This window comes from Epinephelus lanceolatus, chromosome 24 (assembly GCF_041903045.1).
Source record: "Epinephelus lanceolatus isolate andai-2023 chromosome 24, ASM4190304v1, whole genome shotgun sequence".
In the NCBI taxonomy this organism is placed as follows: Eukaryota; Metazoa; Chordata; class Actinopteri; order Perciformes; family Serranidae; genus Epinephelus; species Epinephelus lanceolatus.
In genome coordinates, this window is record NC_135757.1 from 920,232 (window position 1) to 938,926 (window position 18,695).

Genomic DNA, 18,695 nt, shown 5'->3' on the forward strand with positions numbered 1-18,695 from the left:
CTGCCTGCGGCCGTCAGAGCTGAGCGCGCTGCCCTTATTGCAGCCTGGGAAAAACAACAGACAACAGAAGAAGAGAAGAAGAGTCAACATGAGGCGCGTCTGTCCGTCTGCGGCTCTTTACTGTCATCGCTTCAGGGAAATTATTGTTGTGTTTTTTAAATTGTCACGTTGAAACAGGAAACAGAGACAAACACTAAAATGTGACCGTACACTGACGCAGTAAAATTCCCAAGTGATCTCTACGTGGCTAATGTAGCGTGACGAATCTGTGAAATGAACTTCCAGTAACCTCCTGTAGCGTTAGCTTCTCCTCCGACCTCAGTGATCAAAGTGTTTTTACATTTTTAACTTTTCACAGTTAACTGTGTGTTTGTTTAACGTTTGTTTGTGATCAGTTTCATGGCGAAGTTAGCCGGTAAGCTAGCCTAGCCAGCTGCTAAAGTGAAGTTTAGCATTGTCAGGTTTGTGACGAGAACATTACTGCTAGCTTTCTGAAGACGGTGAACACCACTCACCTTAATAATTTTGGAAGCTTGACGAAGCACCAAGCGTTTAGAAAGAAAAGGCCATTGAAATCTAACTTAGGCTAAGCTCTGAAAATCATGTTAACGTTAAGCTATAGTGGCTAGCTAACAACGCTAACAGTTATCTAAGATACTGAGGTGATTATAAAAACAATTTGTACAAAGCTAATGATGAAAAGGGAAGAGTCTAACTTAAGGATGAAAAAGCACTTCGACCACTAAAGTTGAAAGTGAAAGTAATGACGAGCTAACTGTGGAGGTGACAGGAAGTAATCAGACATCACTTTTCACGTTAGCTTCACAATTTATATATTGAAATATTTACAGTTAATTTTGTATAGTGTTTGTGATAGTTTTGATAAAAACCTCTGTGTTTTACAAGATAACCATTAGCTAACACGAGTCACTCAGTGTAGCACAAATGTTAGCTTGCTTTTCAGACCTTTTAGTAGCCGGCTAGGCAGGATGAAAAAGCGCTTTGACCACTAAGATCGGAGGCGAAAGTAATAGCAAAATTGCAGAGTTGACAGGAAGTAATCAGACATCACTTTTCACCATTAGCTTCGCAACTTACATGTTGAAATATTTACAGTTCATTTTTGTATAGTGGTTGTGATAGTCTTGACAAAAAGTCTTAGAAGATAACCGTTAGCTACCGTTAGGCATTGTGTTGCACAAATGTTAGCCTGCTCTTTAGAGCTCAGCTAGCTTAAGGTTGCTCCTTAACACTTGGTGCTTAAAAGAGTTTCCACATTAAGCTTCAGTGCCATGTGAAAGTGAGCAGTGAACCTTCGTAAAGCTGCTCTGCTTTTCTTTTAGTAGCCAGCTAGGCTAGCTGACTGGCTAACCTCGCTAATGACATGATCAGTAACACTGCATATAAAAACAAACAGTAAACACATTTATGTACAAAGCTAAGTGTGAAAAGCGAAGTGATGTTAACTAACTTAAGGATGAAAAAGCATTTTGACCACTGAGGTTGGAGGCCAAAGTTATAATGTAACTGTAGACAGGAAGTAAACAGACAACACTTTTCACCGTTGACTTTGCAATTTAAATATTGTTATTATTTACAGTTCATAATTGTGTTTGTGATAGTTTAATTACCTCAGTGTCTTAGAAGATAACAGTTAGCTAACGTTAGTCACTCTGACTCAACCCCACTAACACCATGATTGGTAACTATATGCAAAAACAAACTGCATACGATCAACAGTATGTCGAAGCTAACTGTGAAACGTGCAGTAACGTTAGCATTTATTCACTAGGGTTTAGGGTAAAGCTAACGTTGCTGTAGACAGGAAGTAAACAGACAAATTTTTCACCGGTGGTTTTGCAACATACATGTTGATAATATTTACAGTTCATTATAGTGTTTGTGATTATTTTGATAATAACCTCAGTGTTTAAGAAGATAACCGTTCTTTTCAGAGCTTAGCTAACGTAAGGTCGGCTCTTTTTTACACTCGGCGCTTTCAAGAGCTTCCAAAGATATTAGAGTGAGTGATGTCCATCGTCCGTTAAAGTGAGCAGTAACCCTCCGTAGAGCTTAACGGAGCTTTTCTTTATTTTAGTATCCAGCTAGCTGAGCTGACTGGCTAACCTCGCTGATAAAACCATCAGTAACACTTCATTAGTCTGATCTCACGTCATACTAACTTTAGATTATTAAGGAACAACATTTCAGGACGACGTGACGGTGAAAGAAAAGTGCAAACACAGATGTTTTCTAAAACTATACGTTTAAATCCTGAATATAGTTCCTGATGTGACGTTTGAACGTGTGGCTCTGTCATCAGACAGTTGAAAATGGCCTCCAGCTCGTGGCGTGTTTTTCTAGTTTGTGCTGTTGACTCAGTGTTTGAGTTTGACTCAGTTTGATGTTTGCTCTGTAAAACAAACGAAGTGAAGGAGCGAACAGATGCTGAGGTGAGAAACATTCTTCTTCTGATCCTTCCTTCATGTCGCAGCTCACACTGCTTCCTGTGTCTGAAATGACTTCAGGCTACTAATAAAGTTTGACTCCTCCTCACTCCAAAGGTCCTCCTGCCTGAACACAAGGAGCTCAGAGGAGACGGCAGCCCGACAGACGAGGAGGAAACGAGGGATGGGAGTGCAGGAGAAGGAGAAGGAGGAGGACGCCGCTCCTCTGGAGGAGAAGAAGAAGAAGCAGCAACAGAAAAGCTCCAAAGAAGTGTTTTTCTCCGTCCTGCCGGATCGATATGAACCTCTGATCGAGGAGCAGGATGAGGAGGACGAGGAGGACAGGGAGGAGACGCCAGAGGAGAGGAGGATAAGGAAGGAGGAGAAGAAGAGGAAGAAGAAGAAGAAGTACAAGAAGTACAGGAAGGTAAGAAGAAATGATGACCTTTGACCTGAGGAGGGCTGATGATGATGTTCTGGTCATCAACGCTGCAACAAATAATAGAACTTTAAATAATAATAAAACAAATTCATAAAACATGAAGAAATAAAAAATTATATAAATATAATGCCACTTTATGAAGAAATAAAAATATAACTCAAATGGAATTAAAACTAAAAATATTTTATATATTAATTACATACAAATAAATAAAACTCATTCTAATTAATAAATATCAGCTGATGTAAAAATACAACAAAATGATTAAATAAATAAAAACTAGTTTTTCTGAAGATATAATGCCTTTTTGTAAATATAGAAAAAACTATAACAATAAAGAAATAAAACTACAATTATTTAAAATAATTTTAGATTAATTTTATAATTATGTAAATACAGCAAATACATAAAATGAATTAAAATTAATAAATATCAGCTAATATAAAAAATAAACAATTACATTAATAAAACATATAAAAGTAAATAATAGAATATAATAAGAATATTTAATAATCCTCAATTAAGGAAAACTAATAATAATAATAATGAATTATATATAATACATACTTCAAAATAAAATTTCATACATATTTTGTTCATATTTATTAGTTTTTTATGTATGTTTATTTATTTTTGAATATATATTTTATATAAACTGTTTTTTTATATATATTTTTGCTTTAATAATTTATTTTATTTGTTTATATTGGGAGACATTTATTACTATTAATTAATTTATTCATGTGCCTCATTATTATTATTTTAATAACTTATCAAGTATTTTTTACTTTAAATCCTATCTTATTTTATATTATAAATATAATTATGTTTATTTCTAAATAATCTGGCATTTTATTTTTATGTCTCTATTGCATTAATTTGTAGCATTTTCTGTTTTTAATTCTTTTATAAATATATATATTTTCAAGTTTTTACAGTTACTGGGATTAAATGTTTTTTTAACAATTAATAGTTTTATTCACACATTTATTGATATATTGAAATCAATATGGCAATAATTTGTTATCACTATGAAACATAAGACATTAAAAATAGAGAAATATAAATCACAAAAAATGACCTCTACTAATAATAATAACATTAAAATATAAACATTAAAGTTAAATTTGGAGTTTATGTTTATTTGTTATTTTAACTGTAAAACGATTAAAGATAAATCAACAAAACATCAAAACAAAAACACAAAATGAGGACAAACACATCTGTTTGTTGTTAAACATGTGGCAGGAGAGTGAGGGGTTAACGGGTCATGCTGTGTGTGCGTCCTGCGGGGAGGCGACGGATTTGACTGTCTGTTAAAGATTGACTCAGTGGACTGAGTTTGACCTTTGACCCCGACACAACAGCGCCCTATCAGCCTGATAAGATAAACGCCACCACAGAGGAAGAGGAGTAAATACAGGGTCCGTGACAAACATCAGTTTATATGAAAATCTAAATGTAAACACATCTATGATATATAAATTATAAACAGAATAAAATGCCTGAATGAACAAGGATAACATTAAACATAATATATATAATATATATATATATATATATATGTATATATATATATACATATATATATACATATTATATATATATATATATATATATATATATATATATATATATATATCGCTTCATATAAAAAACCCAGTAAATTCGAAATATTAATGATGCCATAAATATTAGATAAAATAAAAAATTATGAAATAAATAAAAAGCATACATCATTAAAATATACATGAAAAAATATATAAATATCCATAATAAATAATACTAATAACTGATACAAAGAAGTATATTTTAAAAATTGTAACAAAAATAAGAAATACAATTTAAATCAAAAAATAAAATTAAATGTAAAAAAAAATACCACCTTATGTAGAAATCAATACAATAATTCAATAATATACAAAAAAATAATAAATACAACATAAAGTAACAAAAAAGTATAAATTATTAAAATAAACTGAAAAATACCTCCATAAAAGAATACAAAAACAATAAAAATAAATTGTAGATAATAAATTAAATTATAAGAGAGAAGTAAATTATTAATTAACAATATATTCAGATTTATATTTATATAGATAATCATATATATGTTCATTTATATATAAATTAACATATGAAATAATCTGAACCTTTGTTCTTGTGTTGTTCTCAGTGTCGCTGCCTTGCTCAGAGGCGGCTGAAGACACTGAACCTTTGTTCTTGTGTCGTTCTCAGTGTCGCTGCCTTGCTCAGAGGCGGCTGAAGACACTGAACCTTTGTTCTTGTGTCGTTCTCAGTGTCGCTGCCTTGCTCAGAGGCGGCTGAAGACACTGAACCTTTGTTCTTGTGTGGTTCTCTGACAGAACGTGGGGAAGGCGCTGCGGCTCACCTGGCGCTGTCTCATGCTCAGCCTACAGTCCATGGCATCGTCTTGCTCCGCCCCCCACACGGCTGTTTCTACAGTGGTGACAGAAGTCCATCGAAGCGCCGGCAGCAAAGCATGATGGGACGTGGAGCAGGAGGCGTCAGGATGAAAACAGTTGGAGGTCCTTCTTCAGTCAGATCTTCAGATGGTCGACGTGTGTTCTTTAGTTTAACGGATGATGTCATGTTGAAGGAACGTGTTTGTTTGTGTTAATAAAGTTTTTGTTTCTTTAGTTTTTTATTGTTGATAAATATAAAATTCAGTTCTGAGTCATTTTTAAATGTTTAATCTTGATTTTATGCAGAACGTTCTGATGTGTTTAAGAACTTTTTATTATTGAATAAAAATAAAAGAATTCTTAAATTCAACCTGATTCTGTCAACATGTGTTTAACATGTCACTGAAGAGCCACAACATACATCCCATAATGCTTCCTCCTCTCCTTCCATAACTCCTTCACTTCTCATTTCCTTCCTTGCCTCCTATTCTTCTGTATTTCCTCATTTACAAAAAAATACCTCCTTTCCTCCTCATTTCCTTCCCTGGAGGACACATGTGTAATACATGAGATGAACACAAGATGTCACTGTATCACTGCACTGTACACAGGCCCCGCCCCCACATGTCCTTATAATGAGAAGGGGGCGGGGCCTGTGGCTGAAAGTTGACTTTAAATTTGACCCGTGTTGTTGTTGTCAGTCTGTCCTGGAGACAGCCACAGCTGCTGGACCTGAGAGGACCGCCGGACAGACAGTCGGACACAGAGACAGAAACAGACAGACAGACAGACAGAGAGACGCAGACAGACAGACAGACAGAGACAGACAGACAGACAGAGAGAGACAGACAGACAGACAGACAGAGAGACGCAGACAGACAGACAGACAGACAGACAGAGAGACGCAGACAGACAGACAGACAGACACAGACAGAGACACAGACAGACAGACACAGACAGACAGACAGAGAGACAGACAGACAGACAGACACAGACAGAGACACAGACAGACAGACACAGACAGACAGACAGAGACACAGACAGACAGACACAGACAGACAGACACAGACAGACAGACAGACACAGACAGAGACACAGACAGACACACAGAGAGACAGACAGACAGACAGACACAGACAGACAGACACAGACAGACACAGACAGACAGACACAGACAGACAGACAGACAGACAGACACAGACAGAGACACAGACAGACACAGACAGACAGACACAGACAGACAGACAGACAGACAGACACAGACAGAGACACAGACAGACACAGACAGACAGACACAGACAGACAGACAGACAGACAGACACAGACAGACACAGACAGAGACACAGACAGAGAGACAGAACATGAGGACCATCTGAGACGTTGGGTTGTCTGTCTCACCTGGAGGACAGACGCCGTCACTGACCCGTGGGACACCATGTCTCCGCTGCAGCTGTCCGTCTACTGGCGTCTCTCGCTCATCTTCTTCTTCACCTCCTTCCTCTTCTTTCTCGACATTTTCACGGCCGCCATCGCTGCAGCCTCCTGTCACCATGGCAATGGCACCGGCGGCCCGGGTGCCTGGAACGGAACGTTGGCACCAAACGCCATGGGCAGCCAATCAGGGCCCAGGGGAAGGTCAGAGGGCGAAGTTGATTGGAGGATGGAGAGCTGGAGCGGAGATGTGAGTGATGATGACCTTGTGTTCCTGTAGTATTTATACTCTGTAGGTGTCCTGTAGTATTTATACTCTGTAGATGTACTGTAGTATTTATACTCTGTAGGTGTCCTGTAGTATTTATACTCTGTAGGTGTCCTGTAGTATTTATACTCTGTAGATGTACTGTAGTATTTATACTCTGTAGGTGTCCTGTAGTATTTATACTCTGTAGATGTACTGTAGTATTTATACTCTGTAGGTGTACTGTAGTATTTATACTCTGTAGATGTACTGTAGTATATATACTCTGTAGATGTACTGTAATATTTATAGTCTGTAGTATTTATACTCTGTAGATGTACTGTAGTATTTATACTCTGTAGATGTACTGTAGTATATATACTCTGTAGATGTACTGTAATATTTATAGTCTGTAGTATTTATACTCTGTAGATGTACTGTAGTATTTATACTCTGTAGATGTACTGTAGTATATATACTCTGTAGATGTACTGTAATATTTATAGTCTGTAGTATATATACTCTGTAGATGTACTGTAATATTTATAGTCTGTAGTATTTATACTCTGTAGATGTACTGTAGTATTTATACTCTGTAGTATCTATATACTTTGTAGATGTACTGTAATATTTATACTCTGTAGATGTACTGTAGTATATATACTCTGTAGATGTACTGTAATATTTATAGTCTGTAGTATTTATACTCTGTAGGTGTCCTGTAGTATTTATACTCTGTAGATGTACTGTAGTATTTATACTCTGTAGTATCTATACTCTGTAGATGTACTGTAATATTTATACTCTGTAGATGTCCTGTAGTATTTATACTCTGTAGATGTACTGTAATATTTATACTCTGTAGATGTACTGTAGTATTTATACTCTGTAGTATTTATACTCTGTAGATGTACTGTAGTATTTATACTCTGTAGATGTACTGTAGTATTTATACTCTGTAGATGTACTGTAGTATTTATACTCTGTAGTATTTATACTCTGTAGATGTACTGTAATATTTATACTCTGTAGATGTACTGTAGTATTTATACTCTGTAGTATTTATACTCTGTAGATGTACTGTAGTATTTATACTCTGTAGATGTACTGTAGTATATATACTCTGTAGATGTACTGTAATATTTATAGTCTGTAGTATTTATACTCTGTAGATGTACTGTAGTATTTATACTCTGTAGATGTACTGTAGTATATATACTCTGTAGATGTACTGTAGTATTTATACTCTGTAGATGTACTGTAATATTTATAGTCTGTAGTATTTATACTCTGTAGATGTACTGTAATATATATACTCTGTAGATGTACTGTAGTATTTATACTCTGTAGATGTACTGTAGTATTTATACTCTGTAGTATCTATACTCTGTAGATGTACTGTAATATTTATACTCTGTAGATGTACTGTAGTATATATACTCTGTAGATGTACTGTAATATTTATAGTCTGTAGTATTTATACTCTGTAGATGTACTGTAATATTTATAGTCTGTAGTATTTATACTCTGTAGATGTACTGTAATATTTATAGTCTGTAGTATTTATACTCTGTAGGTGTCCTGTAGTATTTATACTCTGTAGATGTACTGTAGTATTTATACTCTGTAGTATCTATACTCTGTAGATGTACTGTAATATTTATATTCTGTAGATGTACTGTAGTATTCATACTCTGTAGATGTACTGTAATATTTATACTCTGTAGATGTACTGTAGTATTTATACTCTGTAGTATTTATACTCTGTAGATGTACTGTAGTATTTATACTCTGTAGTATTTATACTCTGTAGATGTACTGTAGTATTTATACTTTGTAGTTTTTATACTCTGTAGATGTCCTGTAGTATTTATACTCTGTAGATGTACTGTAGTATTTATACTTTGTAGTATTTATACTCTGTAGATGTCCTGTAGTATTTATACTTTGTAGTATTTATACTCTGTAGATGTCCTGTAGTATTTATACTCTGTAGATGTACTGCAGTATTTATACTCAAGTATTAGTATTTATACTCTGTAGATGAACTGCAGTATTTATACTCTAGTACTGATGAACCTTTACTACAGTGTTTACATTTCCTGTTTCAGATGTAGCTTCCTGTTTATGACTGTTTGATGCTTTGTTTGTTTAATATCTCTGTAACAGCTGCACTCATTAATCAATAAGTTTATTGACAAGACAATTCTGATAATCAAATCATTGCTTATCTAACTTTATTAGCAATTAGTGAAACATAGACTGGTTAAGACATAAATTAACTTGTTCCCAAAATATAACTTCTTCCTACAAGATAAGTTAGTCCTACGGTTTATGTTCCCAAAAGAGAATTAACTTGTTCCCAAAATATAACTTCTTCCTACAAGATAAGTTAGTCCTATGGTTTATGTTCCCAAAAGAGAATTAACTTGTTCCCAAAATATAACTTCTTCCTACAAGATAACTTAGTCCCACAATTTATGTTCCCAAAAGAGAATTAACTTGTTCCCAAAATATAACTTGCTCCCACAAGATAACTTAGTCCCACAATTTATGTTCCCAAAAAGAGATTAACTTGTTCCCAAAATATAAGTTCTTCCTACAAGATAACTTAGTCCTACAGTTTATGTTCCCAAAAGAGAATTAACTTGTTCCCAAAATATAAGTTCTTCCTACAAGATAACTTAGTCCTACAGTTTATGTTCCCAAAAGAGAATTAACTTGTTCCCAAAATATAAGTTCTTCCTACAAGATAACTTAGTCCTACAGTTTATGTTCCCAAAAGAGAATTAACTTGTTCCCAAAATATAACTTCTTCTTACAAGATAAGTTAGTCCCACAATTTATGTTCCCAAAATAGAATTAACTTGATCCCAAAATATAACTTGCTCCCACAAGATAACTTAGTCCCACAGTTTATGTTCCCAAAAAGAGAATTAACTTGTTCCCAAAATATAAGTTCTTCCTACAAGATGTTAGTTCTACGGTTTATGTTCCCAAAAGAGAATTAACTTGTTCCCAAAATATAACTTCTTCCTACAAGATAACTTAGTCCCACAATTTATGTTCCCAAAAGAGAATTAACTTGTTCCCAAAATATAACTTCTTCCTACAAGATAACTTAATCCCACAGTTTATGTTCCCAAAAGAGAATTAAGTTGTTCCCAAAATATAAGTTCTTCCTACAAGATAAGTTAGTCCTACAGTTTATGTTCCCAAAAGAGAATTAACTTGTTCCCAAAATATAACTTCTTCCTAGAAGATAACTTAGTCCCACAATTTATGTTCCCAAAATAGAATTAACTTGTTCCCAAAATATAACTTGCTCCCACAAGATAACTTAGTCCTACAGTTTATGTTCCCAAAAGAGAATTAACTTGTTCCCAAAATATAACTTCTTCCTACAAGATAAGTTAGTCCCACAGTTTATGTTCCCAAAAGAGAATTAACTTGTTCCCAAGCAGATTGAAAACAAAAAATGAGCAAATTAAAATTTAACTAAAAATAATTATGCATTAAAAATAAATAATCTTTATGCATTAATGTGTGTGTGTGTGTGTGTGTGTGTGTGTGTGTGCATGTGTGTGTGTGTGTGTGTGCGCGCGTCAGTCAGTGTGTGGTTGGACAGACTGGTTATCGTACGGTCAGACTCTCTTCATGCTCGGCCTGCTGCTGGGATCTCTGGTGGGAGGAGCCATATCTGACCGGTACAACACACACACACACACACACACACACACACACTCCTTTGATGTGCTCCTATACTGTGACCTTGTGTGTTTGTGCAGGTATGGGAAGCGCCCGGTGCTGCTGGTGTGTGTGTGCTTACATGCCGTGTGCGGCCTGGCGCCGGCCATCCTTTCTCAGCCCTTTCTCTTCCTCGCCGTCCGCTGCCTGACGGGCGTCTGCTGCTGCTGCATCAACATCTGCTCCTTCAGTCTGGGTAACGCAGCCTCTTCCTGTTCCCCTTTACCTAACCGGCCTGCTCAGTCCGGGTCACCGCTCTTCGGATGAGTTTTATCAGAGCGCTGTGGGACGCACTCTGAAACATGAAACGTGTCCCACATGAGGTCACGCTGACCGTGCTGAGCACTAATGAGGCAGGATGGGCTCCAGCAGCGTCCTGACCTCTGACCTCTGCTGAGGAGACTTGTGGACAGACTGAGGGCAGCAGGTTCACCACAGAAGAAGAAAAACCTGCTCCAGATTATTAACATATTCAGAAACAGGTTTTTATTTTGTCCAGTAAAACGTTTTCTCGTCAATGTTTCACGCGTCTGTTCGTCCTGACGACTTTAAACATTTACCTGAAGGGGAAACATTGGCACGGCGCCACAGGAAAGGTCAGAGGTCACCTGTGTTTATATGTGAATAAATGTTCACCATCATCGTTCCAAAATTCATTCATATATAATCAGGTGGCTGATCTTCAACTTCAGTTTGTAAAAGGAAACCATCATCATCATCATCATCATCACATTTCATTCATCATGTCTCATCATTTCTTGATGTGTATATTTATATAACCTGCATGTCCTTGGACTGAGGGAGAAAACTCGAGCACCCGCAGAAAACCCATGCTGATGTAATTCATATGTACGTATGTGCACATCAAGAAATAAATTAGACATCATGAAAGTCATACATATCCCTCGTATTGTAAAACGATGCGATCATGTGACGAACATAATGATGAGCGATCCGTGAGGCGGCAGGTTGGACCAGTGGGCGGGTCACAAAAACACAAGTCTTTCGCCTGGAGACGCGTGTTCGGAACCGCATAAACTTTCAATTTAAAAAACGTCCTCACCGTGTTTCTGTTCGTAAACCTAACCTCCGTAACTTCAGTACGTTAATTATGTTAATAAAGTAACTACACGTAAAGGATGTAACGTCATTCATGTGGCGCCAGTTTGTAGATTATCATATGAACCATTCTACGAGAACACGCTGTGTGAATTACACGGGAAAGAAAAACAAGAGATTTTTTTTTTCTGGATTGCTTTTTTTTTTTGTATGTTTTTTTTTTATAGCTCCGGGCTGACGATAGTCGGAACCAGAGATGATATATTTTTGGCCATCCATCCCATTCTCTTGAATGTGATATCATCGGAAGGCCTTGAGTTAATGTCTTTGAATTTGGCACAAATGTCCACTTGGACACAACGGTGAACTAATTAGATTTTGGTGGTTGTAGCTCAAAGGTCAAGATCACTGTGACCTTGCAGCTGTCTTATTCTTCTGAATGCGATATCCTAAGAAGTCCTTGAAGGAGTTTATTCAAATTTGGCACAAACATAAACTTGTAATCAAGGATGAAATGATTAGATTTTGGTGATTGTAGGTCAAAGGTCAAGATCATTGTGACCTCGCATCCATCCGCATTCTCTTCGATGCTACATCTCCAGAAGGCCTTGAGGGAATTTCCTTTAATTTGGTCAAAGGCCAAGATCACTGTGACCTTGCAGCTGTCTTATTCCTCTGAACATGATACCTCAAGAAGTCCTTAAGGAGTTTATTCAAATTTGGCACAAATTCAGAGTCACTGATAAACTTCTGGTGGTCAAGGGTAACTGTGACCTTGCATCCATTTCATTATTGTGAACATCACATCTCATGAGCATCCTGAGGGAATTTCTTTGAATTTGGCATAAACGTCCACAAGACAGACGCAAGGTCACAGTGATTTTGACCTTCGACCACCAAATTCTAATCAGTTCATCCTTGAGTTCAAGTGAACGTATGTGCCAAATTCAAAGACATTCAGTCGAGGCCTTCTGAAGATATCAAACTCACAAGAATGGGACAAGAATGAACAGATTAGATTTTGGTGGTCAAAGGTCAATGTGACCCCGTCCGTTGCATTCTCATGAACGCACTCTCTCAAGAACACCTTAAGGGAATTTTCAAATTTGGCACCAATGTTCACATGGACTTAAGGATGAAGTGATTATATCTTGGTGGTTGTAGATTACAGGTCAAGATCATTGTGACCTTGCATCCATTGCATTCACGTGAATGCTATATCTTAAGAATGCCTTGAGGCCTTCGAATTTGTCACAAACGTCTCCAAATTTGTCATGAACGTCCACATTGAGTGACTGATAAACTGATTAGATTTTGGTGGTCAAAGGTCACTGTGACCTTGCATTAATTTAATATCGCGATATCTCCAGAACACCTCGAGGGAATGTCTTTAACTTTGGAAAGAAAAAAAATGCCCCCCCTCCGCATGGTGTGGGTTCTAACAACTCCCTTCTCTGGGGAGCAGGACAGAGGTCCTCACAGGTCCCCTCGGGTCCTGGTCCCTTCAGACAGTCTGAGTAAACTGGCCTGTGTCTGTGTTGCAGCGGTGGAGTGGACCCCGCCCGCCGCCCGGCTCTGGCCGCCGGCCTTTCTACCATTCTGCTTCAGTCTGGGGACGATGGGCGGAGCTCCACTGGCCTGGCTCAGCACCACCTGGACACAGCTGCACCTGTCGCTGGCTCTGCCTCAGCTCCTCTGTCTGCCGCTCTACCTGTACGTACACACACCTGTACACACACACACACACACACACACACACACACACACACACACACACACACACACACAAACTCCTGTCCTCAGGGTCTTTGTTGCTCCGCCTCTTCAGGTCGATCCCAGAGTCTCCTCGCTGGCTGTTGTTAAGGAGGAGGACGGATGTCTTGGACCATTACCGTAGCAACAGCCCTCAAGACAAACAGCGTCTGGACTTGGTGAACACACACACACACACACACACACACACACACACACACACAGTTTCAGTTAAAGGTAAACTCAACTGGAATCTGTTGGTCAGCCAACTGTGTGTGTGTGTGTGTGTGTGTGTGTGTGTAGCTGTTGGACTCGACGTGGTCCAACCTGCAGAAAGCCTCAGAGGCTCAGAAGGATCAGCCACCTGGAGCCCCCGCCCCCAGTGACATCATCCACCTGAGACACCCGACCGTCCTGCTGCGGCTGTTTATCATGAGCTACCTCAGGTAACGTGTTTACAGAATCCTCTGAGAGTTTGAACACGTAAATTATATAAAAAAAATATGAAACTGGTATGAAAACTACGATAAACTGTCCGAGCCACTGTTTGGGAAAAAAAACAAGAATAATAATGAAATATTTTGATGATAAACTTGAAGAATATTTCAATAATAGTTTGAGGAAAAATTTTAAATATTTTGCAAATCAAGTTGTAATATTGTGAGACTAAATTTGTGATATTTTTGAAATGATAAAGTCCTTAAATTTTGAGATGAAGTCGTAAAATTGTGAGAATAACTGTGAGATATTGGATGTAGGATTGTTTTAGAAATAAAGTTTTAATAATGTGAGAATAAATTTGTAAAAAATTGAGAATAAAGTAAATTATATTTTGAGAAAATATTTTGGATTATTTTAGAAATAAAGTTGTAAAATTTCATTTCAAATTATTATATTTTTAAAATGAAGTTGTTATATTATGAGATTAAGTTGTTATATTTTAAAAATAAAGTCGCAATATTGCGTGAATATATTTAGGATTTCTTTATGAATAAAGTTGAAATATTTGGAGAATAAAGTCAAAATATTGTGTGAATAAATTTGTAATATTCAAGAATGAAGTTGTAATAGTTTGATGATAACGTTGAAATATTTTGCAAACCAAGTTGTAATATTTTGAGAATAAAGTCATAAAATTTGGAGAATACACTCATTAAAGTGTGAGAATAAATGTTGATATTTTAAGAATAAACTTGTGATATGTTGGGACTTCAGTAACACTGTCAAAATAAGGTCGTAATATTTTGAAAATTAACCCTGTACAAATACAATTCTAACTGTCCGACAAGAAGTCTGTAAAATTTCAAGAATAAAATCAAAATATATATTTTTTTTCAATTCAGAAAAAAAAACGTGTGTAATGGTTCCTGAAGCTTTCAGTGACATGGTGCAGCTCAAACAGGCCAGACGAGGCGACAGAGGATGACGGTACCTTGACTCCAGGTGAGAGTCAGGAACAGATCAGGTTCAGATTCAGATGGCTGGAACAGAAAGATAGAAGAATCGACACCAGTGAAATAATGTGCTGCTAGGACCAGATTCAAGCTGAGATGTTAAACCTGTGTTTCTGCAGTGCGGCGTCGGCGCTGACGTACTTCGGCATCTGCATGAACATTGGCTCATTCGGCGTGGGCGTCTACTCCGCCCAGTTCTTCTCCGGCCTATCAGAAGCTCCCTGCCTGCTCGTCCCATTGGTCCGTCTGGGACGCCGGCAGATCAGCATGCTTGCCCTGTTCCTGAGTGGAGCGGCCTGCTTCCTGTCGTTACTGCTGTCCAGATACAACGGTGAGCGGAGGAGCGTAGAACACCTGCAGCGTTGTTCTGTAGTCATACTCTCCACATGCTGTATTTTTACCTTGACTGATTCTGGAGTCTAAAAGTTGAATGATATGAGCGGTGCAGCTGGTTGTAGAGGTGTACAGTGGGGTATCGTCTGCATAGAGTCTGATGATTTATTGGCATGTTTACCATATTAGCATTAGCTTATCAGCTCCGCACTGACCCAATCCTAACTGACATATGATTGATCAGTGATCAGACATCAGGTGATGTTTACTGTGCGTGCAGGTGAGCCAGTGCTGGTGATGAGTCTGGCTCTGCTGGGGAAACTCTGCATCCTGGCTGCCACCTTCATCTCCATCCTGTACAGCATCGAGCTCTTCCCCACCGTGGTCAGGTACAGACTGTCATCACATCATTGTTTTATCCTGTCAGACATTTGTGTGAATGAGGAAACTCCTTTAAGGCCTTCTTGAGATATCGTGCTCACAAAGATGTGATGAAAGCAAGGTCACAGTGAAGTTGACCTTTGACCTTTTGGACAAAGAATGTCATCACATTATTATTTTACCCTGTTAGACATTTGTGGAAAATTCTGTTGTAATAAGTGTATGAAATCTTGAGTTAAGGTACAAAACATGTTTTGTGAGGTCACTGTAACCTTTGATCACCAAAGTCCAATCAGTTTATTGCTGTGGACAAGTGGATGCTTGCAAAATTGCAAAAGGGAACTCCGTTAAGGCCTTCTTCAGACATCATGTTCAAGAGAATGTCACAGTGACCTTGACCTTTGAGCACCAAAATCTAATCAGTTCATCGTTGAGTGCAAGTGAATGTTTGTGCCAAATTTGAGGACATTCCTTCAAGGCCTTCTTGAGATATCATGTTATGACAATGTGATGAAGACAAGATCACAGTGGAGTTGACCTTTGACCTTGGGGATATAAAATTTCATCACTTCTTTAATTTGTGTGAAGTTTTCTCAAGGTCAGCGTAGGAATTCTTGAGTTATGGCTAAAAACATGCTTGGTGAGGTCACTGTGACCTTTGACCACCAAAGTCCAATCAGTTCATCGTTGAGACCACTAAATTCAGCTTATTCTTGAGTCCAAGTGGACATTTGTGCCAAAGGCCTTCTTGAGATATAGCATTCATGAGAAGGCAATGGATAAGGTCACAGTCACTGGATTATACTTGGACAGATGATAGTGCATGGATTACACTTTGGTGGTTAGGGTTTCAGTAACATGACCTGAATGGTTGAATTGTGGAGCGTCCAACCAAGCGAGCAATGTTTAACATTGGTATGTAGGGAAGTCAACGGTTGACCATTAATCAGTACACTGTCACAAATATTTTCTACCCATTACACATGGCGATCTATAGGTTCATTTTGCCTTCTCTTCAGTTTCCTGCACTTGGCACCACCCGGGTTTGGTGGGAGCTTCCGTTAGCTAGTGATGCTGCCAGTGACACCATCCCGACCCAACGGTGTTGCTGTGGAAACATGGCGCCCACCCTCCGTTGTCTCCCCCGAGGTCACCCTGATGAGTAAGAAGCTCAATTTTGAGCCAGTAACCCCCTTTTAAGTGTTAGCTCTGTTAGCACTGTGGCTAGTGGTGCTAACATAGTTAACAATGCTAAAGAGGGTTTGCGGCACAAAATGAAGCCACTCACTTACTTACTTGAAACTGACATCCCCTGGTGGTGCGTCTATATTCACGAAAGTGAATTGTTTTTATCATCTGAATTTGGCACTAAAATTTTCTCCAAGTCCCTGAACAAAAGAGTACCAGAAGAGTAACCAAAGGAAACCTCAAAATGGCCAAAAAACACAAGACGTTTAAATAAATCCATGTTTATCTAGAAATGAGCCGTTGTGACATCCAACTGATTCTGACAGAACACGACATGTGTATGTATGTAAGGTTGATCGTGTCATCCTAATACAGACAGCGATGTGTGTCCCTGGTCAACCTGTGTTTCCGGCTCGGCTGCCTGGTCAACTCCCTTGTCCCCTCCAACCCAAATGGAGCAATCTCATTGGCCGCCATGGTGGTGTACAGCAGTGGACCGATCATAGGCTGCGGTCTGTGCCTGCTGCTGCCGGAGACCAGCGGTGTTCCGCTGCCTGATTCAGTGGAGGACTGTGACAGGCAGCCTTGGTCCCGCCCACCCAGCGTGAGCGCCCTTTGGAAAACATGGTGAGGAAAAACACATGCTGGCTGTGAACCTTGGCTGGTCCATGGCCAGACTGAGCCAGCCAGAGTCTTGGCTAGGCCCAATGTCCAAAAAGAAGTACTTCTGAGTTAGCAATATTTTATCTTGTTGTTGTTGCTAACATTGGTCAACTTTGTTGCCATAACAACAAACATTAATAATCTTAAATAAAGTTTGAAAGGTAACATCTGATCAGGTTTTGGACCTTGTCCACTTTAGTGTAGGATCAGCTGTACACTGACCTGGCAGAGATGGCGGCCATCTTGTCTTTCCATGGATCAGTGTGTTGTTCCGTCAGTCACATTTCTTCTCCTGATGTTTTAGAAACAGGAAGTCACGTAGTCAAACTAAACATCAACTCTGAAGTCTCATAACCAACTCCATCACACACACATTAACAGTGTCACAGTCAATCATTGTGTTAACTCATGGTGTGTGTGTGTGTGTGTGTGTGTGTGTGTGTGTGTGTGTGTGTGTGTTTTCAGGAAGCCGGTGAGCAGCCGAAACAGGGAAACAGAGACCGTCCCCGCAGAGAAAGACGACACACACACAGGACTGACATGAACACACACACTGTTGAGTGATGATGATGATGTTATGTGACGAGCAGTTGGAGGGCGGCCAACACTCGAGAGGACGTCTGTGTCTCATTCTTTATGTTTTTATCACCATGAAAATAAAATCAGATCAAGTTTTCTCCCTTGTCGTCATTGTTCTACAAGTTATCTTAGCATAAAGACTTGGAACAGAGGCTAACAGCTAACTTATCTTTGCATACAGCCTTGAAACAGAGGCTAACAGCTAATTTATCTTTGCATACAGCCTTGAAACAGAGGCTAACAGATAGCTTATGTTAGCATAAAGACTTGAAACAGAGGTAAACAGCTACTTTATCCTAGCATGAAGACTTGAAAAAGATGCTAACACTAAGCTTATCTTAGCTTTAAGACTTGAAACAGAGGCTAACAGCTAGCTTATCTTAGCTAAGAATTGAAACAGAGGCTAACAGCTAGCTAATCTTAGCTATAAGACTTGAAACAGAGGCTAACAGCTAGCTTATCTTAGCTAAGCATTGAAACAGAGGCTAACAGCTAGCTAATCTTAGCTATAAGACTTGAAATACTATAAGACTCATTGGTAACATC

The 18,695-nt window shown here is 38.3% G+C and overlaps 2 protein-coding genes across 5 annotated transcripts; both read left to right on the forward strand.

The window, feature by feature from the left end:
- The first annotated feature begins 1,514 nt into the window (after positions 1–1,514).
- LOC117249990 (uncharacterized) lies at positions 1,515–5,683 on the forward strand. Of its 3 annotated transcripts, none has more exons than XM_078165791.1 (3): positions 1,515–2,453; positions 2,565–2,874; positions 5,066–5,202. In XM_078165791.1, exons 1-3 carry the CDS (start codon positions 2,446–2,448, stop codon positions 5,153–5,155), a joined length of 408 nt encoding a protein of 135 aa, XP_078021917.1. In that variant the 5' UTR covers positions 1,515–2,445; the 3' UTR covers positions 5,156–5,202. The 3 variants fall into 3 exon arrangements, with proteins under 3 accessions (XP_078021917.1, XP_078021918.1, XP_033471818.1); XM_078165792.1 differs by having other exon boundaries at positions 1,522–2,453; positions 5,190–5,324; XM_033615927.2 differs by lacking the exon at positions 5,066–5,202 and adding an exon at positions 5,256–5,683 and having other exon boundaries at positions 2,431–2,453.
- Positions 5,684–6,000: 317 nt separating this feature from the next.
- si:dkey-190l8.2 (solute carrier family 22 member 13) lies at positions 6,001–18,246 on the forward strand. Of its 2 annotated transcripts, none has more exons than XM_078165777.1 (10): positions 6,001–6,996; positions 10,607–10,700; positions 10,782–10,936; positions 13,344–13,512; positions 13,628–13,730; positions 13,855–13,997; positions 15,125–15,336; positions 15,619–15,727; positions 17,283–17,534; positions 18,036–18,246. In XM_078165777.1, exons 2-10 carry the CDS (start codon positions 10,651–10,653, stop codon positions 18,112–18,114), a joined length of 1,272 nt encoding a protein of 423 aa, XP_078021903.1. In that variant the 5' UTR covers positions 6,001–6,996; positions 10,607–10,650; the 3' UTR covers positions 18,115–18,246. The 2 variants fall into 2 exon arrangements, with proteins under 2 accessions (XP_078021903.1, XP_078021902.1); XM_078165776.1 differs by having other exon boundaries at positions 6,578–6,996; positions 10,603–10,700.
- The last annotated feature ends 449 nt before the right edge of the window (positions 18,247–18,695 follow it).